The sequence below is a fragment of the Falco biarmicus genome, chromosome 16, assembly GCF_023638135.1.
Source record: "Falco biarmicus isolate bFalBia1 chromosome 16, bFalBia1.pri, whole genome shotgun sequence".
Lineage (NCBI taxonomy): Eukaryota > Metazoa > Chordata > Aves > Falconiformes > Falconidae > Falco > Falco biarmicus.
Genome location: NC_079303.1, coordinates 5,620,064 through 5,646,736, shown reverse-complemented (window position 1 = coordinate 5,646,736; position 26,673 = coordinate 5,620,064). Strand labels below are relative to the sequence as shown.

The 26,673-nt window shown below is 50.9% G+C and overlaps 1 protein-coding gene across 1 annotated transcript in view; it reads left to right on the top strand.

Moving 5' to 3' along the window:
- The window catches only part of PLXNA2 (plexin A2), a 179,638-nt gene that overhangs the window by 132,064 nt on the left and 20,901 nt on the right, over positions 1-26,673 (top strand). Inside the window, exons 13-22 of the mRNA XM_056361787.1 lie at positions 3,662-3,813; positions 7,001-7,118; positions 10,740-10,876; positions 14,009-14,176; positions 15,495-15,588; positions 17,431-17,670; positions 17,853-17,996; positions 19,167-19,401; positions 20,888-21,030; positions 22,684-22,952. Coding sequence (XP_056217762.1) covers positions 3,662-3,813; positions 7,001-7,118; positions 10,740-10,876; positions 14,009-14,176; positions 15,495-15,588; positions 17,431-17,670; positions 17,853-17,996; positions 19,167-19,401; positions 20,888-21,030; positions 22,684-22,952 — 1,700 coding nt within the window. The remainder of the gene's footprint in view (positions 1-3,661; positions 3,814-7,000; positions 7,119-10,739; positions 10,877-14,008; positions 14,177-15,494; positions 15,589-17,430; positions 17,671-17,852; positions 17,997-19,166; positions 19,402-20,887; positions 21,031-22,683; positions 22,953-26,673) is intronic.

Sequence of the window (26,673 nt, the reverse complement as noted above, 5' to 3'; positions counted from 1 at the left end):
GAGAGACTCAACTGGGGAGCAAGTGTTTGGTCTCCTACTGGGGCTTGCATTGCAGCCTGGATCTCTCAGATTAAAAGAGCCTTTAATACAGGCTGGTTTCCACTCCTTTTGCTTCATCTGCCCAGGTTCACACTTCCTGTCAAGCTGGAGGTCAATGGCCTGACTCCCAGGCACCAGTGCCTTCAGGGGATGCATAACTAGTAGGACGAGATTGTGTTTTAATAGTCGTAAAAGTAAATGAGCAGTAGGATATAGGCAGTCCTTTTCTTTTTCTGAGCAAGCGGCCCAGCTGTCACCGACAGTGTCCCTTTAACAGCATAAAACTTCCACACGGTCTGTGGTCTTAGCAATAAATAAATAAAAATCAGTTTTCTTGCGAACAAGCGGCACTCTGATCTCCTATTCATTTATTTGCAGGCCTCATTAATATAACATCAGTGCAACAAACAGCTGAAGGGGGGGGGGTGGTGTCAGGCTGAATAATGGAGTTGCTCTGCTGAGATAACAATTAGGTTCTGAATGTGCTATCAGCTAAGGCAGAGACAAGGAGGGATCATGCCGGGATGACAATGCTTATGTGCTGGTTCCCTGCTGGGCTCATCAGCTGGGATCCAGCTAGCTTAGAGCAGGATGAAAAAAGACAAAGAGAATGAAGGTGGATGACATTTTGGGAGGGGGCAGCGGTTGTGCCATTTATTCTGCAAGGCGGCCGCTCTCTCCGCACCCTGACAGATGCCAAGTGGCCGTTGTGCAGAAGGGTCTGAGGCTGGCGGCTTACCTCCAGCTCCAGAAGGAAAGCCCTGGCCGACTCACAGCCAGCCCTAGGTCTCCCCATCTCATGCACAAGCTGCTTCTGGCAGCTAAATGTTGCTTTATGTCAGCGAAGCTGAACTGTGCAACTGGCAAGATGTGAGGCTGAGAACATTTATCCTGTATCATTACAGCAGTGTCTTCTGCAGGCTGGGGAGGGAAGTATGCTAGCACCGTGTCAGAGCTCCTGGGTGCTTGGGATCCATGGATTCCAGCCTCGGTGATCCCTGGGTTCCCCCTAACTTGGCTTCAAGAAAGAAGCAGCAACAGCAGAAACGCAGTGGTGCATCTGCATGCCTGACGTGACGTGAGGGTGGAGTGTAAAGGTGACCAAGCTCCTACCACCACCCGCTTCACCTCTGTGTTTGGATCCTTTCTGTGAATAATACACTGCTTCACACGCACATAAATCCTCTCCCCGGGCAGCAGGAACATGCTTTCCTAGAGGCAGTGGATTGCTGATTTTTTTCGTGCAAGGCGAGGCTGATGCAGAGGGGAGAGATGACCTGCTCAGATTAATCTGGGAGAGGAGCAAAACCAAAGGCCCTGCTCTCACTGACTTCAAAACTGCTTCAGTTTTGCAAACAACCTAAAAAACTTCCAGCAGAGGTGCAGCCCATTAAACACTAAATGTACAATTCCTGGTAATGGCCTTGTTTTCCTCAGCTGCCCTTCGCGGGTTCTTCTGATCCTCCACAGAATGAAAAGCCACTCTATTAAAGTACATTTCTTGAAATCGGGGAGTTTTCCTTCCTAATCCTGCCTGTCTCAGACCAGAAATCTGGGCTCCCCAGCACCACCCAGCACCCACTGCCAGCAGCATCCCTGGGCTGAGGTTGCTGGAGGTGCCTGGCTGTGCATCTGCAGCACGAGGTGACCCAGGGGTGCTGCCTGGCCGGGTGCTGCTTGCAGGGCTCGCCAGCACTCACTGCAACGGGACCTTTAAGACTTATCTTCTTTTTGTGATTTTGACTGAATCTCTCCAGCTGTAATTAATTGAATGCATCTGTTCTAACCCTGGGGCTGCTTTATGGCACAGTTACTTCAAAACTGTTCAATTAGTGGCCACTAAAATCTAGGTCGAGTGGAGCTCCATATTGGGGATTTTCCAGGTCAGGACATTTTCAAAATACAGAATCAGCGCGGCTTTGTTCGAGGAGGCCGGCTGGCTCCGCTGGTTGTAGTAAGGTCAAGAAATGGCAAACTGTGACTTTTTTTGAACAGCGATAAGACAATGAGCCCGGCTGTGTAAGTGCTCCAGCAAACACATTTTAACGTAATCTAGAGCTGCAAAGGACAGTTGTAACTGTCAAGTACGTGAACTGCCGAGTCCAGGTGATTCCCAACTAGCAACATAAACGTTACCAGTGCAGGCCTTCAGGACTCGGTGTAATGCACTACTTAATCTTCTGGTGTCTTGTATGGGCACAGAGTGCTTCATGGAGCTAAATGATACAAGACATGCTACGCCGTCTAAGTTACAGAAAACAGCAGCACAACGGAGTGTGTAGTGAATAAATTAGAAACCTCAGTCAAGGGGAGGGGGAGGTAGAAATTCAATCATAGGCGGAGGAAGGAGGTGGTGGTTGGATGTACTAGGCAGGTCCTGGCTCTGCTGGTTGTGCGCAGGATGCTGAGCCCAGCATGTCTGGCCAGATTCAGTAGCAGCACCTTGAATGGGAGCAGAGATGGAGAGCCAGAGATGAAGAGGTGTAAGCAAGGGAGAAGGAAAGTGGCTTCTGCTGGGGTCTGAAGCATGGGGAGGGGCTGAGGGGAACTTGGTGCCACAGAAGTAACGGGGAACAGGGGTGGCCTGATGGTGTTAGCGGTTCATGTTGGGTGGGAAGGGGGAGACGTGTCCCATGGCGTTGCAGAGTGCAGGGGGTCCCACAGGGGCTGCTTTGGGGCAGGCTCGGGCTGCCGGGGCGCACTCGGGCTGGGGCTGGTGTTTTGCCTCCTTCCTTCCCTGCTCACGTCCAGGGAACAGCAAGCTCTTAAGGAAGTAAAAGAAAAGCAGCCATGCATCCGTAACTGCTAAGGAAAACATTTTGAAGAGCTGAAGTCTTTTGCCAAAGACAAGAGTGGAACAAACAAGCGTAAACAAGATTTATCTATTCAATTAATTAAATTGCATTATTACAGATTATGTTTATTTATTAATAACAGCTGTAGCATGGGGAAGATTAGTAACTCACCCAAAAGCAACAGCAGACCAGTGGCAGATTCAGGACAACTATTTGAGAGTCTTGGGTCCAAATTTTGTGACTATATGTTATTGTAATTTATACTCCTAATTGAAGAGGATATTGTCCTTAATGAGAGTCTATAGAAGCAGAGATGATTATGGCTGAGGCAGGCTATAAACAGGCAGCTTTAAAGCACAGATCTCACTCTTTAACATTTATAAGTCATTTGAGGTGCCAACTTACTAATAAAATGTGACATTAACGTTCGAGAGAACAGCCAAGGCAGAAGCTAAAGTTCTGCAAAGCAACAGGCTGCTTCTGGAAGGTGACTGACCATCTTCTGTATGTATAAAAACGGAGCCAGTCCTACCCTTCTGCAAGGCTTCCTGGGGGGTGGCATTGCCCATGCCTCTTGGCCAGCCCAGGGACCTCAATGTCCTCTCTCGGGCCACGGCACAGATGGATTTCAGCTTCTCCTTGGGCTTCTCCAAGACATCCAGAGGTGTCACGAGAAGGTGGCGCTGGCCTGGGTTTGGCGGTTGGAGCACTCGGTCTCCCCGAGCAGCCTGCAAAGCAAAAGTCTGTTTCCAAGTCAGATACGGGGTTGAAGAAGCATGGGTGTTGTGGGGCCACCAACTCAATTTTTCTGTTTTGTTTCCCTCTAGATCCTGACAGTGTCAGGCCCCCCAGAAGGAGGGACAAGGGTGACCATCCGTGGCGTGAACCTGGGCCTGGATTTCTCCGAGATTGCCCATGGGGTACAGGTTGCTGGGGTGCAGTGCACGCCCCTGCCCGAGCAGTATGTCGTCGCAGAACAGTGAGTGGCCTCGCAGACCTCACCCATCCACACCGCGGGTCCCCAGGGTTGGCAAAGCCTCTTCCCTGACCTCCAGCAAATGCACAGGAGGCCAGTAACTCATCCAGACCCTGGGCACCATCTCTCCACCCTTTCCAGCCCTGCAGGAAGGGGTCTGGAGGTGGATGGTGCCTGGAGCAGGGCATGCCATTCCGACACCAGAGGGGCTGAGGTGCTTGGATGCTGTCTGGGGGGTTAAGCAGCCCTTTAAGCTTTCATTAAGTGTTTTGTTTCCTTCCACACCACGGTTCCTGCTTTGCTAAGCAACTTTTCTGATGAGCACCTTGCTGTTGACGCTGAGCCTCTCTGCCCTCTCTGCTCCCCATCGCACTTGAAATTCAGCCAGCGCTGCCAGCTGCACGCAGCCATTTGTTAGGCGGGTGAGGTGGTGACAGCCACTTAATCCGAATGGGCCTCCACTGGAGTCAATTCATTTATTTCACTAAGAAAAATGTCAACCAAAAATTAGAAAATAGGCATGTAACAGAGGATGGGCAAATAAACCTCCCAAAGTGACACGTGCTCCTGGTGCTGTTTGAGGGGCAGGGGGTTGTTCTGGTGTAGCCAAGGTGCTGAGGGGTGTCTTGGGGGTCATTTGTGCAGGGCAGGAGAAGAGCAAAAGGTAATGTCTCCCCTTGGGTTGTCTAATCTTTTCTGCTGGGGATCAGGATGGCATGTAGTAGGGCCATGACTGCTCGCAGTGAGAGATGGGGAGCCCAGGTCCCGTGTGCGGTCCCAGCAGTGTGGATCTGCCCCACTTTCAGGATGGTGAACAGAACAGTGAGAACAGCTGAAAGCAGTTGCCCTTTGGTGGTGAAATGCGTTGGGTGGGTCCCAGTCTGATCCCCAGCATAGTGAAAGGACCCGCCACTAGCACATGTTGGCCTTGGTTAGGGTTTTGCTCACTCCTTATCTTTGTTTCCCCATCTGTAAGACAGAAATGACACTGATCTCCCCTTCCAGTGTATCAGTCTGTCATGCGATCACTGGATGAAGGGTTTTACGGGCTTGCAGAGTGTCGTTGGTGATGTTGCAGGAATGGCTCCAGCCGCTGCACCAGTGGTACTGTCACTGCTAGTGGTTTGGGCTGTTCTGCTGAGCAGTATTTTGTTTTATTTTATTTTTCAAATAAAGGGTGGAAGAATATAAAATTATCCTCCTTTGATGGTATGAAACCCTGATTTTATAATCATGACTCTAATTACAGCTCTTGAGCTTTCAAAGTTTGTTAACATCATTAAAACATTTACCCTGGGCAGATAACAGCAAGCGTTAGCATGAGAGCTGCCTTTTAAAGATGAATACAGATAAAAGGACCCTCTTAAGGGTTCTGTGGGCAGACTGAATTCCAAGACTGTAATGACTCACCATATGCTCCAGCCACGCAATCTATCAGCCAGCAATTAGGTTAATGTTGGTGAAAGGGCCACTTAGCCCAGCAATCAGCACCCTACAGCTCTGCTGAATGTATCACTTTGTAACAAGGTACCTGCTGGGAATTTGGCTTTTATCAGGAATCGGGATCAAGTGTACCAGGTCACTTCTGCCCTGTCCTGCACCCCATCATGTCTGGTGCTGTATGGCAGCTGCTGCTTTACTGGCAAATAGTTGAGTATTCGGTGTTTCCCCCATGTATAGTGCTTGGAGCATCCTTGCTTCTTGTGGGAGAGAATCTCTGCTCTCCTCTCCTGCCCATGGAGTGTCAGGAATCACTTCACCTTGCTTTGTTTGCCCGTGAGCTGGCAGGGGCAGAGACTACTGTTCCCAAACCCTGCCTCCTCGCTCTGCTGCCAGTCTGCAGGAGGAGAAGTAATGAAATAGCAGGCAGAGGAGAGATCGGTGCATGGGCAATGTCTGGTTGAAAAGCAGAGAGAGGAGCACGTGGCAGATTAAGGCACACAGCTGAGAAGCTTCAGTTCCTGTTCTCCAAAGGCAGCGTCTCTCTAGGCAACCTGTTTTGATGTGCAGCAGTAAGGATTTTCACATTAGAGCTCTTTACTAGCATGTATGTATTTCATTAGGCCTCCTGGCATCACCTATGCATGTTATCTGCAGGTTCTTTTTTCTTTTAGTCTTTTTATTTTATTTTATTTGTAGTGAATTCAATGCTGCCGAAGGCAGCTGAAACGCTGCCTTCACAAATTAGAGGCTTTTATGCATTTGCACGTGATCGGCAGAAGCGTGAGTGTTGCCCCTGCCGCTCTGCAAAAGCACCTTCAGGCTCACGGGGGAAAGGATGCTCTGGCTTTTCTCTGGTCTCGCTCTCAGGGTGCCGAGATGGCATTGCTGCATCCCCTGCCCCGAGGCAGGTTGCTCCTACCCCCAGGTTTCCAGTGACTGGGGAGATGCTCTTGAATTTGTCTTTCCAGTGTTGCCGTGGGAGCAAGCAGCATCCCTCCCCTTTAGGTACAGCCAGAGAGCCCTGCCAGCTGACGGCCCTTTAAAAACCTCTCCAGAACCTGCTGGCGTGCCAGGCACTGGCTTGGGCGCATCTCCAGCTGGTGGTACCTGTGCCAGTGCCCTGGGATTTCAGGGTTAGGCACCCACAGGGCGATCTGTTGTTCCCTATTTGCCAGCTGGGCCAGCTGTGGTTAACCCCAGCAGCTCTCCCTGTCTTGCCCTGCCTCGGGAGGTGCCCGTGGGGCTGAGCTGGACCACGCCAGGAGCACAAGGTCCATCTTTCAGTGCCACTAACTCCTTTTACCAGCATCAGTATGTTCCAGGTTAGCCAGGCCCGGCTCCCCTGCAAAGGCTGCTCTCCACGGCTGTCTCTATCATCCCCAAGCAGGTTTCTCCATTTTTGATTAACTGGGAGACTGCAGTGTGAGCTGTTCCCTTAATGAACTCATCTGTTACTCTAAGGACTTAGCACTCACTTTGCTACTGGCTAATATATTGCCATTAGTGCTCTGCTTTGCTCCGGAGTTTACAGCTTGTAATAATTATGTCTAATTTTGATTTTTTTTCTTTAAATTACTACATAGGATAAAAATAGACTCAGTAATTAACTTCTTCCAAAGAGGTAGATATCAAAGTTAAAGCTGGGGGGGAGGAAAGAAGGAAGAAAGCAATCCAGCCCTGCGTGGAGCTACACAGGGCACTGTTGGCACCTCCTGCCAAAGCCTCCCTGCGGCATTTCTGCTTCCAGGATCGTCTGTGAAATGGGGCAGGCGCTTCCAGGGATCAGCTCCGGCCCAGTGCTCCTGTGCATCGGAGAGTGCAAGCCGGAGTTCACGGCCAAGTCCACGCAGCAGTACATGTTTGTGGTGAGTGTCCTGCTGAGGCGAGGGGTGGGGGCAGCACGCGTGCCCCACGGGGACAGCCGTGACGCTCCACCAGTGCGCGTCAGATGCATGGTTCAACACCAGAAGGCAATCCCAAAATTGCCATCTTTTTTGCTGATGCTTTCCCCACTGCATTGCACAATTTTTGGTAGCCCACTCAACTGGCGCCGTTTTCAGGGTCTGGAGCTCACACAGGGCTACAGGATAAACAGGATTTAGGTGGGAACCTAAACCCGGGGCTCCCACAGCATTTGGTTGCAACTTTGCACCTCCAAAATAGTGACAGCCTTCTCCAAATTGTTAGGCTCACTTACTCCTTGCAACGCACATTGTGGTACTCCCAGGAGGAGCCTTGCACAAAACACAACTTTGTTCTGAGGAGTTTCTGTGCATGAGGAATTGTCAAGGAATTAGAGTCAGTGCACAAAATTTTCCTCTGTTTGTAATGAAGGGACATTGTTACTTTGGTGCTCAGTTAATGGGACCAAATCTAGATGCTGCTGCTTGCTGGTTTTGCAGATGTTTCTGTAGGTGTGTGTGATACATACAGGCACCAACAGGCCTTTTTGCACGAGCACAGAAACACACCAGGCGAGCAAGCGCCAGAGTCCGTCCTTCTGCAGCTCAGGTACTGAAGTCCTGCTAGAAACTTCATCAATTGCCTCTGAAACCTAAATATATCTGAGTTAGTTCTGTGTCTATAGGTTTAAATTTTTTTTTCCCCATGATGCCCTTTGGGATGGAAGGGTAATTCCGCATCCAAATATTCAGGATTTTTTTTTTTCCCCTTCAAGGATGCTGGCTCAGTGTAGGCTTTCTCTGTCTGCCTAATGGAGAGCTGCTCTTTGGGTTGGTGGGCTTCCACTGGTTGAGCAGGTCATTTCTTTCTGTTGTTTAATTAGCAGCCTTTTGGTTCATAAACTTAAAAGCCACAGCTGGGGTTTCTCATATCTCCAGTTTTGCCTAAAAGGGGCTCTTCATCCAGCCACATTGATTTTGTGCTAGTGGAATCTGTATGCAGGGAAATGCCAGCACTTACTGATTGTCCGCAATTTGTAAACTAATTGAGGGATAAATCAGGCTCGTCCCAGCCACCCTCCCGGTGTTGTCAGCGACACCCTCCCCTGGGATTTCATTTATTCAGCGACATAGCAGGGGTGCAAAACACCACCACATTTTGCTTGAATCTGAAAAGAAAAAAAAAGAAACCCCTTTTGATCATCACAGGGCAGTGCCAGCGGGTCCCCGGGTTTGCCATGCTCGAAAGGCAGGTTCCCATGCGACACGGGGAGGGTGCTCTCTTGCTTTGTGTTAAATAATGACCAAGAGCCAGTGGAAGGTAATTGCAGAGATGAACCTTGGAGTAGTACCTTGCAGCAACCCGGTGAGCATACGCCGAGCATTATCAGCCTTTGCATTGTTGCTTCTGATTTCCAGCACTTACCCTGATTATATCGTTTCTTTTTCTCAAGCGTTTAAAACTTCTAGCACATCATTTCCTTTTGTTAGCTGGCCTCTATTTTTCTCTTTAGCACTGCCACAAATTCCATTACAGCTGGTTTATACCTTTAAAGTCAGTAGTAAAATTGATCGGTACCTCAAAGCAGAGCTCAGTTCTGACCCTGAGAGGGTTCATGCCTTAGTGAGCTCATCTGGTGCCTGACACAGCGCAGGAGCGATGCTGTCACCTTAATTACACCTGTTTTATCTGGGGAGGTGGAACCTTGGAGCTACTTTGGATCTGTAAATCTGTCACAATTATCACCAAATCATGAGCTGAAGACAGAAAATTCATATTCAGCTTTCAGGCCCTCATCTGATGCCGGCCTCGCCCCAGCCTTGGGTTATTTTGCAGGTCTCTAGGATGGGCCCCCTGCTCTCCTGTCTTTTCCTTGTTTACAAGAATGACTGCTCGGGGTTATAGCCTGAGTTTCTATTTTGGGCAATGCTTTGAATTTCCAAGGATTTCAATGCTTAGACAAGGTGATGCTCACACCAGAAACGTCAGGTGCTTATAGCCAGGAGGTGCTTATAATTGATTTGGAATGCAGAGGAGGAGGGCTGTGTTGTCCAGTATGTGTGCAGCTCCATCACTGGGGTGTGTGTGGGAACTGCTGGACCTCACGGGCATGTTAAATATGTTAAAGAACTGCTCTGTTCTGTCCCCAGGGTCCCAGGAGCAGACTGGCCCCGGGGATGGGGCTGGAGGGGGGAGGTGGCTGGCAGGGGTCTTTCGCTGTCTGGAATGTTCCCTGCATTGCAGCTTGTTCATAATTCACCTTGGGAACTGTAGCCAGGGCTGGGCTGGAGACTGAAGGAGGTTTTGCATGGGCAATCACACAGTGAACATCCTTTGGAGGGTTTTTGTGTTTTGATATTGCTCCTCTCAGTTGTATGAAATGCTCCCAAGCTTGCCTAGTGTAAAGATTGCCATTACCATTCATATTGTCTTGTATTGCTACTAGCTGGTGTAATCATATAATATCCTCAGCTGGAAGGGACCCACAAGGATCATTGAGTCCAACTCCTGACCCCAGTGAGGATAAGAGCTGTGAGCAGAGCACGAGCAGCTGAAGGACAAATCTTTCCCTCCTGCACCATTATTCCGTAACTACCCACGACAGGGTGGATTGCGTGGTTTTGTCTGGTCTATTCAGGAGTCAGGGTCAAGGAGGCTTTTGGTCTAAGCTGCTCTGGCAAATGCTGTGGCACCCAGAAAACACATGTTGCGTTGTGAAAACAGTAGAGAAAACAGGACAAACTCACTGAGCTGCCAAGCAGGTGGTACCAGGGGAGCAGAGCTGGGAGCCTGCCAGCCTTTGCAGATGAGAGTCATAAAGAGGGTAATGTGAAAGCATTAGCAAAACAATTTGGTAATATCCACTGATTGAAAACAAATAAAAATGTACCTGCTTTCTGCAAATTCTATTAAGGGGGATAAATAGCTATCCTGGTGCAAGGCAGGATAAAGACGTGGCATTGCTGCAATAACATCACCAATAAAATGTCGAGTGGGATCTCAGTTTGCCCACCAAGGATGTCTTTCCATCAGCAACGGGAAACAAGCTCTGCCCCTACAATACTGTCTCTGGTGGTTCATATTAAGCTGGAGCTGATGGTGCTGCCTTTTGTTAAAGCTGTGCGGTATTTCCCATTACCAGACCCTGGGGGGCGGGGGGGGGAGGGAGTTGATGCTTTATCATGTTGGCAAACATTAAACATTTGGGTTCAAATTTCCATTGTGGCAATTAGCTTGGCTTGGGATATATTTAGTTTCTGAAACTGCAGTGCAAAGAGTTTACCTTTGTGTAAGAACAAAGTTGAAGGTAAACACAGAATTTTGCCAAGGTTAAATTTGCAATCATTTTGCAGAGACGCGTCTCTCTTTCAGAACTGGGTTTGAAAATCTAGCAGATTTGTCAGAGGTCCAAGACGCATCCCTATTCTGCTTTTCCATTTTATAAAAGATATCCCCACTCAGCCAAAGCATGAGGATGCTCAGGGGCCGGTGCTCTCTGGCTGGCACAGCCCTCGGGCACCCTCCCACTGACCGCTCCGCTAGCAGCAGGCAGGAGCTCTGAGTTTGTCCTTTTCTTTCTCCAGACCCCAGCAGTGAGTTTTCTGAATCCCAGCCGCGGTCCAGAGTCAGGAGGGACGATGGTGACCATCTCCGGGCACTACCTGGGGGCTGGCAGCCGCGTGTCCGTGCTCCTGGGAAACCAGACCTGCGAATTCTACGGGTAAGGGGCCGAGCTGGGCCAGTGCTGCCAGGGCTGCACCACTGTGTATCTGCTGCAGCCACGGCAAAAATTCCTCTGGGAACCCCTGAAGGCTCCCATTCCCTCTTTTATTACATGAAACCATCGTCTCTCTTACTGTGACCAATCCTTGCTTGGCAAGGGGGCGGTGGCATCAGTATTAGTGCTGTCTGTTACTTCATTTTAGTGCAGTTACGATGTTAACTGGTCCAAAAATCTTGGGCAAACATCACCGTGATTGTAAAACATTTCTGGTAGTCATCAGTACCTGCCCCCAACCTGGTTGATTCTGAAGAAAATGCGACGTTTATAAGAAACATCTAGTTTTGCTTTTCACAGATCAACGGCTTGAATTACTTCTATTGCAGCCACTGCTGCAGGTGCCTTAACCTCCTAGAAATGGTCTGAGCGAGGGGTGGGCTTCTGCGTGGCAGAACAAACTGAGGATGTGCACACACCTTCTGCTGAGAGACTTGCGCAGCCATCCATCTCCTCTGGGATTTCTATGGCAAATTTGCTTTTTACCCAGCAGTGTAAACACAGAGCTGACATTTGCAGGGTTTAATGGGTTTTCTTGGGGCTTAGTTAAAAGAAGATACATGCAGCATACATCTGTGTGCATCACATACACATCCCTGCCCCGTACACAGGTGCCCTGAAGCAGCTGGCAGTACGCATTACATAGCGTGGGCGCAGCCTGTGCAGGAACCTAAGCGAAGTGGTGTGATGTGCAAAGGGATTCTGCACGTCAGATCTTCACTCAGGCTTCCCAGGAGGAACCGAGGAAGTTTCTGGGAAAGTAAAGACGCCTGGAGGTGAATTTCTCATCTGGAAGACTGAGAGGTTCTCCGATACGGGAGCTGTGGGCGTTCAGACATGGGACATGTGGGGATATTGGCGGTGCTTATTCTACGTCCATCCTAGAATGGTGCTTCAGGTGGTCTGGCCATGCCAAGGTCTTCAAGTGCTTCAATTCTCCAAGTGCTAAGCACTGTAACCGACCCATCAATATTTCTTCCCGTCTCCAAAGCAAAGATGCCAGATTGCTTCCTCAGATGCACACGGGTAACGGCATTACCACGAGCAGATGCAGCCTGCAAACTGGCCTGAGAGCAAAATCAGCCCTGTAATATAATCCCTTAAATATATGATTATATTCAGGCAACCTGCAGTCACTGACCTGCAAAACCTGGAAGAGTTTTCAATTCTCTGTGTGTTCTAATTACAGCAGGCAAGCAGAAACTTAAACAAAGCAAGCGGCAGTGTATGAATGGCACCATCCTTCATGTGGGGTCACGCTGTGCACTTTGTTTTGCTTGGACTGTTTTGAGGCAATGAACTTCAATTGTACTCGAGGGTGTGGGGGAGCCTGATTAGATGAAGCAGTTTCTAATGAGATTCACTCTAATTACAGCTTCCCCCATTCTCCCCTCTCTGATCGGAGGAGTGGGTAGATTCACCATGACGACATAATAATAGCACAGAAAGCTAATTAACTGATCACAGGGAGCTGAGAGCAGCTCTGCCAGCACCGATGCGTCACTCTGGATCTCACGCCGGAGCTAAGCAGGCGCGGTGGAGACTGGCAGGGCTGAGCGGCTGCGCCGGCACGGGGTGGCAGAGCCGGCAGCAGGCAGGCAGGCAGCTCTTCAGCTGCACAGGAATGCAGGAGAACACTCTGAGAATCAGCAAAAAAGATGGAGAAACACGGTCCTCGCACAAGGATGCCTTCATGGTTAAATTACACCTAGGTGGAAAGTGAGAATAAGATGAAGGAGGAGGAGGAGGAGAGCAGGATGGGGTAGACATGTAATTGCAAGAACAGAAACAGTCACGTCCAGTTTGTTTCAGGTATTTTAGGAGGCTGTTTCTATTCCCTCTGTTGTGGTGGATGGGTGTGCCAGGGTGAGAGCTGGGAGCATTGTGGTACCCGCTTTTCGATACCCCCCTGGAATGCCCAGGGCTGAGTAATGTGCCCATGCTCCTTAGGGAGGGCGAGGAGTGTGTAAGGGCCCTGAAGAGGGGACCACGCAGCATCCCCTTGCCTGGGTACCAGACACCAGTGCTTTGCTGGAAGCAGATGCGGGGCACAGCTGTACTTGAGCCCCAGACACCTCCACGAGTTGCACAGCCTCTGAGGAGGGTGAGGATGGTGAACCCAGGAGTGCCAGTTTTTTATTTAAGTGCCAAACTGTCAGCAAGAGGCTGAAGATCTCCCTGTCATCTCCCCCATGAGAAGCCAAAACTTACTGAGCCATGGAAACAGCACAGCCTTTTTGGTGAGCCGGCAGCAGGTTTGGGCAGGCGGGATGACCCATGGGTACAGGGACACTGGCCTTCTAGGGATGTCACTCAGGCAGTTTTTGTAGGAGCAGTGTCCGGGCTCACCGCAGAGCTGTGGTTCCTCGCAGCTCTGTCCCAGCATTGGGAACAGCACCACTTGGCTCCCATTGCCCTTCTCCATCCATCCACCCGCCGGTGCCTTTGTGCTTTGACAGCGCCTCGCTACCCTGCCGCCTCGACTTTCTCCGGGGCTCCAGTGGAAGCAGATGGTCTGTTGTGTCCGGCCAGCCAGCACCGAGGCCGAGGTCACCCCTGTGCTGACGGGGAGACAAAGCTGGAAGGCAGCGGGGACGGTGGCATTGCCCTTCCCAGGCGGGGGCTTCGCCGGCTCCATTATCCTGCTCACAAGAGCCCGTGTGTGCAGCAGGGTGGGGAGGGGAAGAATTTGGCTTTTGAGTGAGCTTATGCATCCCATTTTAAAAACAACCATCTGTTTTCACACGCCCAGCAGAAGGCAGCGGGTTCACAGAGGGATGCAGGAGGCTGCAGTTTGGCACAAAGAGTAATTTCAGGGAGCCTGCGCTTCTCTCTTGGTGGACAGGCAGGCCCCCCCCCCGTGCAGAGCTCCATTCCCTCCCTCCCATGCCAGCAAAGCCCTCCTGCCCGTCTCAGGGGCTCATCCCCTTCACAGGTGTCAGAGTCTGGGGCTGAGTGATGGCTCGGCCTTGTAGTGAGCTGCCCCGCTGCAGGGCAGCACCAGGACAAAGGGTTGTTTTCTGCCCCTACGCTGTGACTGCCCTTTTACACATCCCTGGCTTCTCTCTTGCGCAGGCGATCCATGAACGAGATTGTCTGCGTGTCGGCCCCATCAGCCCACGGCCTGGGAGCTGTTCACGTCTCTGTCAGCGTCGACCGGGCGCAGCTGGAGCAGACCTTGCTGTTTGAGTACATCGATGATCCAAAGGTGCAGCATATCGAACCCGAGTGGAGCATTGCCAGGTAACGTGGGGCTTCAGCAGCGGCTCCTCCGCAGCAGGAGAGAAGCCAGCTCGCCTGGTCTGGGTCTCCTCTCAGCATATGCTGAGTGAGGCTAAAAGAGGGTCTATCTGGAAATGCACATCCCACCCAGCATCCTGGATTTGTCAGGGACGGGTGCTTGAGGCGTTTGCATTTACCCCAAATCAGTTCCAGAGTTACAAAAGTAGTTGTGATTACCAAGGTAATTACAGCAGTAGCAGTCTGTGCCGGGATTCTGGGAGCACAAATAAAGCCAAGATCGCTTCCATCTGCTGAAGAAGTGCACAATTGCTCATTAAAGTTTCCTTCTTGTAGTCCTGGAATAAAACAAAACCAGCAACCACCAAGAAAGGAAAAAGCTGATGCTAATCAAAATGTACTGTTTACCCCAGATCCACTGTAGGAACGAGGCGGCCAGCACTGTCAGATCACCATGATGTTGCTGCTAAAAACCCTGGGCCATACTCCTCCCTGGTGTTACTTTAACGGTTGTGCTCACAAGGGCTGTAACACAGCCTTTCATTGCAAATTCCAATTATTTTTTAAAATTGCCCTTGAAAGAAGTGTCTCGCAGCAGGCTCTGCAAGACATTTGCTTTGAATCCAAATTCAAGATTGCATCTGGTTTTGGTGAGATGGGTTTGATAGGCTGGGCTGGACCGCTGGCAGAGGTGGTCTAAAGGGAACAGCTGGGCTCTGTTGTAGAGGTGCTGGAGGCTCGGGTGAATCTGGGCTGTGCTGCTCCAGTTAACACATGAAAGAAGCCAAGAGTGAAAGCCTTTGCTCAGGGGCACTGGCTGTAGGAGAATGGGGGTACTTTCGCCCGGGGGATTGTGTCCTCCCTGGCCCCGGTGGCACCGGGTGCACTCCATCCTCCCCGCTCTATGTGACAACTTGCTGCGTCTGCAGTCCAGATGCAAGTGCACGTCAGTTCCTTCACTGCACGTACCATTTGTCGTGTTCCTTAAAAACATCACTATGTAAATCATTAAACATTGTGACTAATTTATTGTCTTACATATTTAGTCTCAGCTCAGTTGATTTCTTTGGTCCCATTTCTCACCCTGCTGCCTTGCAGTGCCGTTGGGTGGGAGACGTTGCAGCCTAAACCTAGCTAACTTGAGACACCACTCCCAGCGGCTCAGGCAGAGGGTATTAATCCACCCTGTCACCTGCTGCCTGAAGTGTCTGCAGAAAACATCTTTCTGAGATCAACAAGTATCCTTATTGTTGAGCACAGCCTCCCTGCACAGCCCCAGCCTGCCAGATGCATTAATCAGGTGTCTCCTGGTTCTCCGCAGCGGACACACGCCTCTGACCGTCACCGGCTCCAACCTGGATGTGATCCAGGAGCCCAGGATCCGTGTCAAGTACAACGGCAAGGAGTTTGTCAACGTAAGTAGGTGCCAGCGCGGGGCTGCCGGGAGCATCCCCAATGTGCTGCCACACGGCGGGTCCCCCCACCCGGATGCACACATGCGGTTACTGGTCCCAGTGCTCTCTGCGTGGTGGGGCTTGCTGTGGTGAAAGCTGCCCTGGGGGTATTCCCCTACACTTACAGAAACTGGGGACCCTGGAAAGAGGAATTCTGACACGCAGAAATGGGAAATTACTTCCTCAGCAACACAGTAACTGCAGAGGAGTTTCCAAAGGTAGAAATGGAGGACTCCGGTTTAGGTCACCTCCATCACCTCAAATTCTGTCTTGGGTCAGGTAAACTTGTTTCACTCCTGAAATTCCCCCTTTTGTCAGAGCCCCTGTGCCCCAAGAGCTCTCCTTTCCCCAGCATCCTTCCATTTCCAGTACCTAGCTCAGCTCTATGGGCATGTTAGGATGGAAAGTCCAAGTGTAGCAGTCCCCACCATTCCCAGCTGTTCCACACTTCCCATTTTAGTCTTGCTCTTTCTGTAAAAGCCCAAAGCTAGGCACTGAGACCTGCCAGCTCCGAGGCTGCTATGTTTAACTAGTCCCTCCCCAGCTGCCTCTCTATAAATAAACCTCCTATTGCCGGAGCCCTGGGCCCGGCATGCCTGCGCCAGCCCAGGGAGGGAAGGGGAGAGGGGAGCTGCTTCTGAACGAGCAGCTATCGGGCCACTTTTGCAGCTTGATGGCCGCAGTAAGGCCAGGTGCTGCTTCCCTGCACCCTCCTCGCCAGGTGAAGGATGCTGGGCATGGGGCTCTGGGTGTTATTTTTATGCCTCCTTCCCCTCCTCCCTCCTATCACCCTGATGTTCCCAAAGCAAGGGGTTGGTAGCAGAGGTTGGGGCTGATCTGGAATTTCCCTTCTGTCCCCTATCTGTACTGTTTTAGTCCAAGAGTGAGAAACGGGAATGAATCCTCAGCTAAACGGAAGCTAAGCGATGGTCCTGTGTGCTAGAAATAAGAACTGCACCTCCAAGACCCGCAGAAATTATTTTGACTGAGTAAAAGTGAAATATATTGTTTCTAAGCAGTGATTTCTCTGACTGAATCTGTATTATCTTGGAAAGGGCAAATCACTTATCAGTCTTTTCCTATTCCCTTTCTCCCTTCCCCTCTGAAGACCCTTTTCATCTGAGCTCTTTTTAAAAAGACATCTAATTTTGTTGCTAGCAGTTGCAGTTACAGTGCTATAAAAATAATTCTGAAGACACAAAATTGAGCGAAATTAAATCTTCTACTTATGGAGGGAGGCCAGACGGTTGGGCTCTTGCTGCTTTATAAGGCAAGAGTCTCATAAATCAGCCAGTTCCCTGCTTCCAGGGCTGGAGGAGCCGTGGCTGTCCCCAGCCCGGCAGGAGATGACCTTCGTGTTACCTCCAGCCCACAAGCATCAGCTGATCATTCCTCTCCCTCCCTGGCATTTGGGAATTGCCTCTAATCATCAGTTTGTAGTAGGGACCAGATATTTGCCTTGGGCCTGTTTCAAAGCTAGCATTGCTGAAGAGGACACAACTAGAAAGGGAAAAAAAAGAGAAAAGAAAAAGGGTTAAGTGATCTGCTATGCATGCCTCTAGCTCCTTTGAAAGCTGCTCAATTCCAGGCTCACCCTCCCTCACTGCACCAGTGCCTTCATGCTGGCCAGAGGGGAAGCAAATTCCCCCAAACTATGGCTGTAATGCATCAAGTATGGATTAAAAATTTCGAGCTAAACTTGAACTCGCTGGATTTTCCAGGGAGTATTTAAGGAATCAGAACATTGTTCAGGTCAGGATCAAGTTTTCTCTGCTGTCTTTCAAAGCATCGCCTTCCTCGCAGGTCTGCAAGGTGGTGAACGCCACGGCGCTGGCCTGCCTCGCCCCCCCCCTCACCCCCGACTACCGACCTGGCTTGGATGCCGTCGAGCGGCCGGACGAGTTTGGGTTTATCTTTAACAACGTGCAGTCCCTGCTAGTCTACAACGACACCAAGTTCATATACTACCCCAACCCAACCTTTGAACTCCTGAGTCCAGCTGGGGTGCTGGAGCAGAAGCCAGGGTCACCCATCATCCTGAAGGTAAGGAGACCCCTACTCACCCGTGGGAAGAGGCAGAAAAAATTTCAGAGAGGAGTTTTAGGTCCCCTTTGGAGAATAGGTTTTGCTAAACAGAGTCCTGTCATTTGCACAAGCGGGGAAGGAGATGAAAACTGGAGAAATGCGCTGCATCTTTGTACAGTCTCCTCTCCCCTTGTCCCTAGGGCAGAAACCTGTGCCCACCCGCTCCGGGAGGAGCAAAGCTCAACTACACCGTGCTGATCGGAGAAACGCCCTGCGCTGTCACCGTCTCCGAGACCCAGCTGCTGTGCGAGCCACCAAATCTCACCGGGCAGCACAAAGTGATGGTGAGGGACCAAACACTCCTGTCAGCATCCCTCCCCTCCCTCCTTCCCACCCTTTCTCCTCCTCCAGCTCCCTGACATACTCAGATATTGAGTGTGATTTCTTGTCCAAGGACCGATAGGATTTTAGATCTTTATGGCTGTCGAACTGGCAGCTTAAAATATTGATGTGGATTAGCAAGGAGAAACTTCTTCCCCTCCCTGAAACTCACCAGCTATTATCAGAGACTTCTAGAAGGAACAAATCTTTCCGATGGTGCCTTCAGTGCCAGGCACCTTCCATTCCCTGGGGCTGCTTGCTCTTCCTTCAGTAGGCGAGACCGTTTTCAGCGGGCTGTGTTCTCCCTCCTGTAGGGATTTTATCAGTCCTTGTAGCCAGACCTGACCTGCTAAGTGAATGGAAAGGCTTTGCCTTTTCCCGAAGCAGAAGCAGCCAGGGACATCCAGACACTGGAGCGGTTGGATCAACGGCCTCATCCAGGATAACAGTTGGTGTCTTCCTCTGCTTTGGTTTTGGGCATTGCTGCTTCCCCTGATCCACTCGCAGACCAAGCTCGCAGCTGCTGAAGTGCTTGAGTAGAGCCCAAATGAGATTGTAATTGTGATTTATTTCCCTTTAAGTTCAGCATCCAAAACATATTCAGATTATCGCAGTGTGATTCACAGAAGCGCAACCTGGCTGAGAGCTGCGTGCATCTGTGGCCGGGGCACATCCAAGAAAAGCCTGTCCTGGCATTAACCTCCGCCGTGTTTGCTCTGTAGCTTTCACCTGGGGCTTTCTCTTCCCTTCTCTGTTCTCTCTTTCCAGTCGCTCTGGTTTCTTGTCAGTGAAATTATCACTGGGTTGCTGATGTCCACGGTTTACAAAAGGGAGTTGAAAGCTTATAAAATGAAAGTCAAATGGAGCCATCAGATAATAAGAACAAAACACAGATAGTGAAGGGCTGGCACATTTATCATGACTTGAAGCCTCCTTGTGTTCACATAAGCTGCACCTTCTGTGTTTGAAGGCAATCAGAATTACTATATTCTTGGCTGAACCAGAGGTGGTTCAGTGCCTCCTTAGGGGTCTGTGCAGCCCCTGCGGTGCGTGCCCTGGCTGGGGAGGACGGGGCTGTGGGACAGGCTGACACCCTTACCTAAAGCTGTGGTTGTCTCTGTTGTGCTTTGTAGGTGCGTGTTGGTGGTATCATCTTCTCCCCTGGTTCAGTGAGCATCGCCTCAGACAGCCTCTTGACCCTGCCAGCCATTGTCAGTATTGCGGCCGGAGGCAGCCTGCTCCTCATCATTGTCATCATTGTCCTCATCGCCTACAAGCGCAAGTCCCGAGAGAACGACCTGACCCTCAAGAGGCTGCAGATGCAGATGGACAACCTGGAGTCCCGCGTGGCCCTAGAGTGCAAGGAGGGTCAGTACTGCCCGGGATCGGGCACTCTCGCTGTGCTGCAGCCCCGTGCTCCAGTCCCCTGCTTTCCCCACTGGAACCACCCCAGTCACCCCATCTTTGCAGCGAGGAGCGGAGCGCGTGCCCTGCGAGGTTTGCCCGCCTGCCCTGCCACGGGAAGGTGGGCAGCGACAAGGGCGTCAGCGGCAGACGCGGCTCTGCTGCCTGGTGTGCCGAGAATGGGATTAGAGCTTGATCCTGCTTAAGCGACATGCCTGGATCGCGCTGCGAGGACGGCGTGAGCTCCGGGGTGCCCGGCACGATATGCCCCCTTGTCTAATGGCCTTTTAGTAGAAAGCTTTGAAAAGACAGAGTGAGATCGGGAGCAGAGGGGTCTCGGACCCCCGAGAAACAGCGTGTATCCCACCTGGGAGGCGGGAGGGCTGGAAAGCCGGGCCAGTCCCTCCTCCGGTCCCTAAGGTGTGAGCCCAGAGCAGTAAGAGTAGGTCTGAGGGATAGGAAGAAGCTCCTCAAGCATTTGCTTCTGGGAAATCTTGTGTGTTATTTGGCTTAGCTAGACCTGCCGCTTGCGGATTTCAGCACAGACAAGTCTCGTCCCTTGCAGCGAGGCGCTGAGGAGCGAAGGTGGAGGCGGGCGTCATTTCTGTAGCTGGTGGGCTGAGAGAAAAAGCGTTCTGGGGAGGTGTGCTGCTGCTGTCGTGTTTGTCCTTCCAGCTGGAAGGGAGCTTAGTGACTCGGAGAAAAATAAATAGAAAGCTGCAAATTTCATAGTGTGGCCTCTGTATATAGAGAGAGTTGCATTGGATTTGTTCGGCTCATTTTAAAAGGATAGCCTTGAAAGCAGAGGACAATAAACGAGATCTGTTCAGGAGAGACCACAGCCACGGCATGGGCAGCTGCCTAGCTGGGGTACAGAGACCTTCCTGAGCCAGTATTTCATACTTTGGAGAGAGAACACAAGGATGCACATACAGCTGTATAACACAGTGATGTCATGTTACAAGAGGAAGAATAAATTCCTTCCTGACCCCTGCAGCAAGCAGTTTCTGCTTGGAATTGACCTGCATCAGATTTGATTATTTTGGCAACTGTTGATAGAGGAGGAGAAGAAGAAGAAAGGAAAATATGGGAGGCACCAAGTTAGGAAAATAGATCCTCATTTCTATCTGCAGCCTTTAAAGGTGTTTTAGGTGTATATACACAGGTGTGAACTGCATACAAATTAATAAGCATCTTTTGTTCTCGGCATCTGCTGTGTGTAGTATGTGCTCCCTCGCGCTCAGCTGCTGAGACAGAGTCTCCAGGGGTGAGGGTCTGTCTGAGCTCTGCCGCGAGGTCTCCTCCGAATGGGTTTCCTGAGGGGGCCCGTTGATGGTTGCTGCCATGCCCCCGCGGAGAGCAGCAGGCAGCCCTGCCCAAAGCCCCTGCCCAGCCCCAGCTCCCGGAGCCCACCGGTGTTTCTCTGTCTCATTCTGTTCTCCCTGAATAGCTTTTGCAGAGCTGCAGACGGACATCAATGAATTAACCAGCGACCTGGATCGCTCTGGGATCCCGTACCTCGACTACCGAACATATGCCATGAGGGTCCTTTTCCCTGGCATCGAGGACCATCCTGTCCTGCGGGAGCTGGAGGTAACCAACAGGCTGTGCTCTGGCCCTTCGAGGTTTCCCTGAGCCCTCGGGTGAGCCAGCACCAGACCCTGAGGTGCCTTTATCCCTTCCACACCAAATCCTGCCAGAGGCGCTGGGGTTGGCAGGATGAGCCCTGAGTTCATTTTAACTAAGAAACTGGTGTTTTATTTCCATCGTGCACTGCTTCATTCCTTTCAGTTTCTTCTCCCCGGTGTTGATTTAGTTTTATTTTATGGGGGTTTATATTGCTATAGGCCAGCAGAGCCAAGTTATGGGGGTCTTTTGAAAGTCCTCCTTAATCACTTTACGGTGCAGGGGAAGGCTGTGCGCCTGGGAGCATCCTGCCTGGAGCATCCTGCCTGGAGCATCCTGCTGCTGCTGTTCCATGGCGTGTCCACGGGAGGGCAAGCACCATGCCCAGGCGCGGCCAGCTCCTGCCTGGCTCTCAGCAAGCGCCTCCAGCTCCCTGCTTTTTCCACCAGTATGTTGAATCTATACATAAGATTTTCACCGAGGATATAGAAAAATTGGTAAGGTACCAGGGGCCATCGGATCACCTTGCAGATGGGCTCTTCTCACCTGTGAGAGTGCCAAAAAAAAAAAAAAATTATCGTGCTTCACGAAACTATCTGCCGCCAAGTGTGGGGCTGCCATCCTCCATCTGGGGTGCCCAGAGGTCCCGGGCTCAGCGCTCCCTCTCAGAGACTGGCATTACTCCAGTAAATCCAGAAAGTCCCGTTGCCTTCACACAGCCCGGGAGGTGGCCCACATCTTCAGCCAGAGGCGTCAGAGGAAGAAGTCTTGATTGCTTGTGCTCCGTACGGCTGCGTTGCTTTTCCAGGCAAGCAGTACTCAGCATTAATGCATCAAAACAGATTCCAGTGGGCCACCAAGACCGAGCAGTTGCTGTGGAGTTGGTAAAACTCACCCAGGCTTTGAACCAGCCTCCCTCAGCCCATTCCCATGCCATTTTCCAGTCCCACACATTATGTTCGCTGTTTAAATTGCCAAATAAGCTGACGCTCTAGCAAACAAATATGAATGTTTTTTATTTGTTTTGCTCATGAAAAACAGAATTGCACAAGTGATAAATGTGTTGCCAATTACACAGTTGCTTAATTATGTAACGTTAGTAAAACCAATACATAAGTCTCCAAGATGTTTGGTAAAGTTGCTTAATGCAGTTCATCATTTTCGCTTGTAATGAATTACTTGAATCTGTAACTGGCTGAAAGCCTCAATTTTTTACACTTGTCCCATAATAAAGCAATAGCCTAAATTAGTATTTAATTTACTTACAAGAGTGTCACTTTTTGTGCAGAACAAGCAAAACTGTATGTCATTTATAGGGCCGTTAGCCTCAAAGCAGCAGCTTTATGGCATGCATAGAGTGTAGCTCGAAGCAATGATTAAGGCAAGCTGTGCTGAGGTGCTGGGGGAGGACAGAAAGGGTGACACTTGTTCAGAACTGGCCAGAGGCCACGTTCAGGGATGCTGAGACCCTGAGAGGTGGGATGCTGGCTTGTGCACCCAGGGTTAAACCATTCACCCTACCCCAGCGACGGTGGCATGCCCCTGGGGTGATGCAGGGCTGCCCTCTGGTCCCTTGTCCTCCCATGCCTTGGCTGATGGGCATGCTCTTCTCCACCACAGGTCCAAGGGAACGGGCAGCAGAGCGTGGAGAAGGCTCTGAAGCTCTTTGCTCAGCTGATCAACAACAAAGTCTTCCTGCTGACCTTCATCCGAACGCTGGAGCTGCAGCGCAGCTTCTCCATGCGCGATCGAGGCAACGTGGCCTCACTCATCATGACGGGTCTGCAAGGCAAGCTGGAGTACGCCACCGACGTGCTGAAGCAGCTGCTCTCCGACCTCATCGAGAAGAACCTGGAAAACAAGAACCACCCCAAACTGCTCCTGCGCAGGTACCACGGGGCCGGGGGAGGGAGGAGGCTGTGGGCAGGTCAGCACGGTCCCCCGGGCTGGCACGGCCACGCTGCTGGTGGCATATGGGGGCTCTGCGGGACAGGGTGCTGGTGTCAGCAGGAAAATGCAGCTTTCCATGGGGAACTTTGGATAAACCCATCCATTTCCGTGCCTGCCTCCAGGACACAGGCTTAACTCCACTCTGTGATTTCACAGATGGCTGAACAGGGTCTTAAATTGGATCTAAGAGAGCTATTACCTCTGCTGCATCTCCTTCTCACTCTGGCTTGGCTGAGAGCAGGTGACGATGCCAGTGCTGTCACCTCCACCATCCAACTGCCTCCTCCTTGCCCTGCCTGCACCCACCTGACCAAGCTCCAGCTTCTCTCACCTGTGTGTGCAGAGATGCCCGAGTGGTTCAGCAAAGGGGTTTAGCGCCTGTGCCAGTCCTGTGCAGGGCTGCCTCAGGGCACCATCGTGGCAGGGAGGTGAATGGCCCAAAAACCAGGGCTCTCCATCACCTGCATGCTGCTGGTACCAAGCAGTGATCTGTGCGTCCAGGCAGGGAAGAGGAGGCGCTAGCTCAGGTACAGCAGGGTCTGGAGGAGCAGGGATGCAGCTTTTTTAGTCATCTTACTGGGCTTGAGGCTCTTAAGGGCAGGAGTCTTCTAACTTACATGTCTGTACAGTACTGAGGGTCCTTGTCTCCCGTGAGCTGTGTGGTATTATTGGGGTGAGTACAGCACTGACCTAGCGAAGGAAAGGACCTGTTGGATGGGCAATGCCGCGGATTGCCCCTGGAGCCATCAGGGAAAGGCAGGCTGCCCAGCAAGGCTTGGTCCCCCTCCTGATGGCAGCCCATTCTCCGCAGCCAGGATGCTTCTGCGAGCTCCACTCTCACGTGTCTGAGCTGCCTCAGAGGTATTTATGGGCTTTGTCCTCACAGCATCCACGTCTGCCTGGATGGAGAGCAGCGTTTGTGTTTCACAGCTGAGGGAAGGAGCTCAGGAACAGATAAGCAACTCACCCAAGATTGTGCTGGGAAGTGACAGAAATAAAGAGAAGAAAAAGTGTATATTAATGCAGGCAAGGTCAGCAGCTACCAGTAAAAGGCTACACCTGTTCTCCATGTCATAAGCCACCTCCGTCCCATGTCCCTTTGGGTTCTTGGCCAGCGGCAGGAACGCACCCCCATCGGCCGTGGCTGCGGCTCTGCTGGCATCTCGCTGGAGTGAGCAGGCAAAGGCGAGAGGAGGATTTCACGGCTCTAGCAAAATTTCAGGGATTCCTCCAGCCATAATGAATATACTTGACAGGAAATTGCTTTAAATCTGGCTGTGTTTGCAGAGACAATAACTCATCTCAGAAAAGGAAGCCGTCTTAATTTCCCCCGTGGTTTGACAAGTCGCTGGGAAAGCGTCTTCTGCCTCAGCCATCAATAATGACTTTTCACGGTGCTCCAAAAAATACATGTCTGGTGATCAGAGACGTGCCCCCTGCTCCCCACAGCACCCAGCACAGAGACGGGGCCGTGGGCAATGCCAGCAGCATTGGGGCTGCCTGTCCTGCACCAGGATTTAGCCCTTTCACAGGAAACCTGACCTTGAATGTTGCCCAGGATGGGGCATCTACCACCTCGCTGGGCAACTTGGTCCGGTGCTTCACCACCCTCACTGTAAAATATTTCTTCCTTATATCTAGTGTGAATCTACCCTCTTTTACTCCAAAAGCATCACTCCTTGTCCTATCGCTACAGGCCCTACTGAACCTCCGGCTGGAGCCCTGTCCCAGCCCTGTGCCCAGCTGGCTCCCGGCTGCTGCTGGTGCACAAAACAGCCCAGGCTGGAAGGTCTTGCTCTGACTTAATAAGCAGTGATCAGCCACAAAGTGAAATGTAATTTTTTTAAAAAAAATTTGAGATCTCTGGTGGCAGCAGTTCATAATTGACACTCAGTTCTTTCTCTCTTTCTTCCTCGTTTTCCCCTCTCTCTTTCTTCCATGACTACCCCTCGCGGGAGACAGCAAGAAAGTTGACATTAAATCAAATATCTGCTCCAGTTCCTGGCACAGAGCGCAGCACACAGCAGTTTGGAGACCTAGATATAGCAGGGAAAATTAATAAAATACATATTTATTTTTGGGGTTCTCTCAGCTCTTTTTGTTTAGTTTTGTTTTATTCCTGGTGCCTCAGAAAGTCAGAGGAGCCGCCAAGGCGCCGGTTGCTGGCGTCAGACTCCTTTGGAAAGTCATCTCTGGATCGTGCTTTGCCCTTGTTATGTGGTCAATATGAGAAAGGTTTTCTCCAAGTGGAGGGATTCTCCCCTGCCGTGTTAATCTTCAGGAGCTTATTTTTTATTTTTAGAGGCAGATCTCTAACAGTGTTTCAGATACCAGCCCAGCGACAGCGTATGAGCGATGCCTGCCGAGGGGCAGCACAAAGCCCCGCAGCAGCTATTGCTGCGGCTCAGCAGACCCTTCCCCACGTAGTAGAGAGAAAGAGAGGTCAGGCCCCGTGGTGGCAGGCAGAATTGAAGGGATGGCTTACCCAGCCGTCGCCACCGATCCGATTTCAAAGGCAGAGGAGGCCAGGGAAAGTATAGACAGCAGACTTGTTTGCAAGGAGCCTGTGGTGCTCCTGCTGCACCCAGCAGCGTTGAAGGTTACAAGCAGCCCCTTTCCTCAGCCAGTGTAGGACGGTGATGATTAACTCAATTGCTGGCCGTCCCCAGGACCGATGCACTGCAAATATCTCACAGCGTCAGCCTGTGTCAAGATGAGAGTGAGATTCAGTGCTTGAAGGTAAGGAGAAATGGGATTTGACAGAGATGCTCAGAGGTGTTTCTTTTTGCTGTTGCATTCAGCTGATCTTTTATTTCTGATAACAAAATAAAAGGGAACAGCTAGATGTGGGAGTACCTGATACCCTTCTCCCACACAATATGCCCCAACTTCTCTGTCGCTCCACATTTCAGTTCTTTTTGCGGTGCTGGTGGCAGCCCATGAGCAGCCAACAGGGACAGGTCACAGCATTGCTTCACTGGCTAATAGGGAGGCTTGCTAATTCTTAATATAATATTCTATTAACAAAGTAGTTTACTAAATCAATATTCACCCTGACGTTCTAAATGTATAATTTTCTGAGGTTTTCACCTATTCTTTAGTTTGTATCACTGCCTCTCTGTTCTCTGTGGCTCGCTGGCGCAGCAGTGTGCTGGTGCTTCTCCTCCTTAATTGGGTGACTGAAATATTTTAAACAGGAGAACAATGTGTGTGTCAATTTGTAGGATGATTTTTTAGGCAGTTAATCAATTCAGGCTTAAATTCTTTGGGGATCTGCAGACATTTTCACAAATTCCTGGCAGATGTTGCAGTCCTAAGAGATGATGGATAGCGTGACCCCAGGTCTATCTGCCGACTGGCATCAGTTTTTCTTTGGTGATATCTGTGGCTCCCGTTTATGCTTCATCTGCTTGACTTTGGGATCAAACCTTGTTGCTTTTGTCGTGTGTGTTTTTCATTAAATGGCAGAGTTTTCAAGCATGTGGGATGCTGTGTAAATACATACCAAGAGGCAGTCCCTGATTCAAGGCAGCAGAGCACACAGGGGAAAATGGGGGTGCTGGGTCTGGAGCGGGACAGTGACCTGCTCCAGGTCAGGGTCAGGGTGATGGCAGAGGCTCGATGCATTGCCGTGCTTGTTGAGCATCTCCTGAGAAGGTT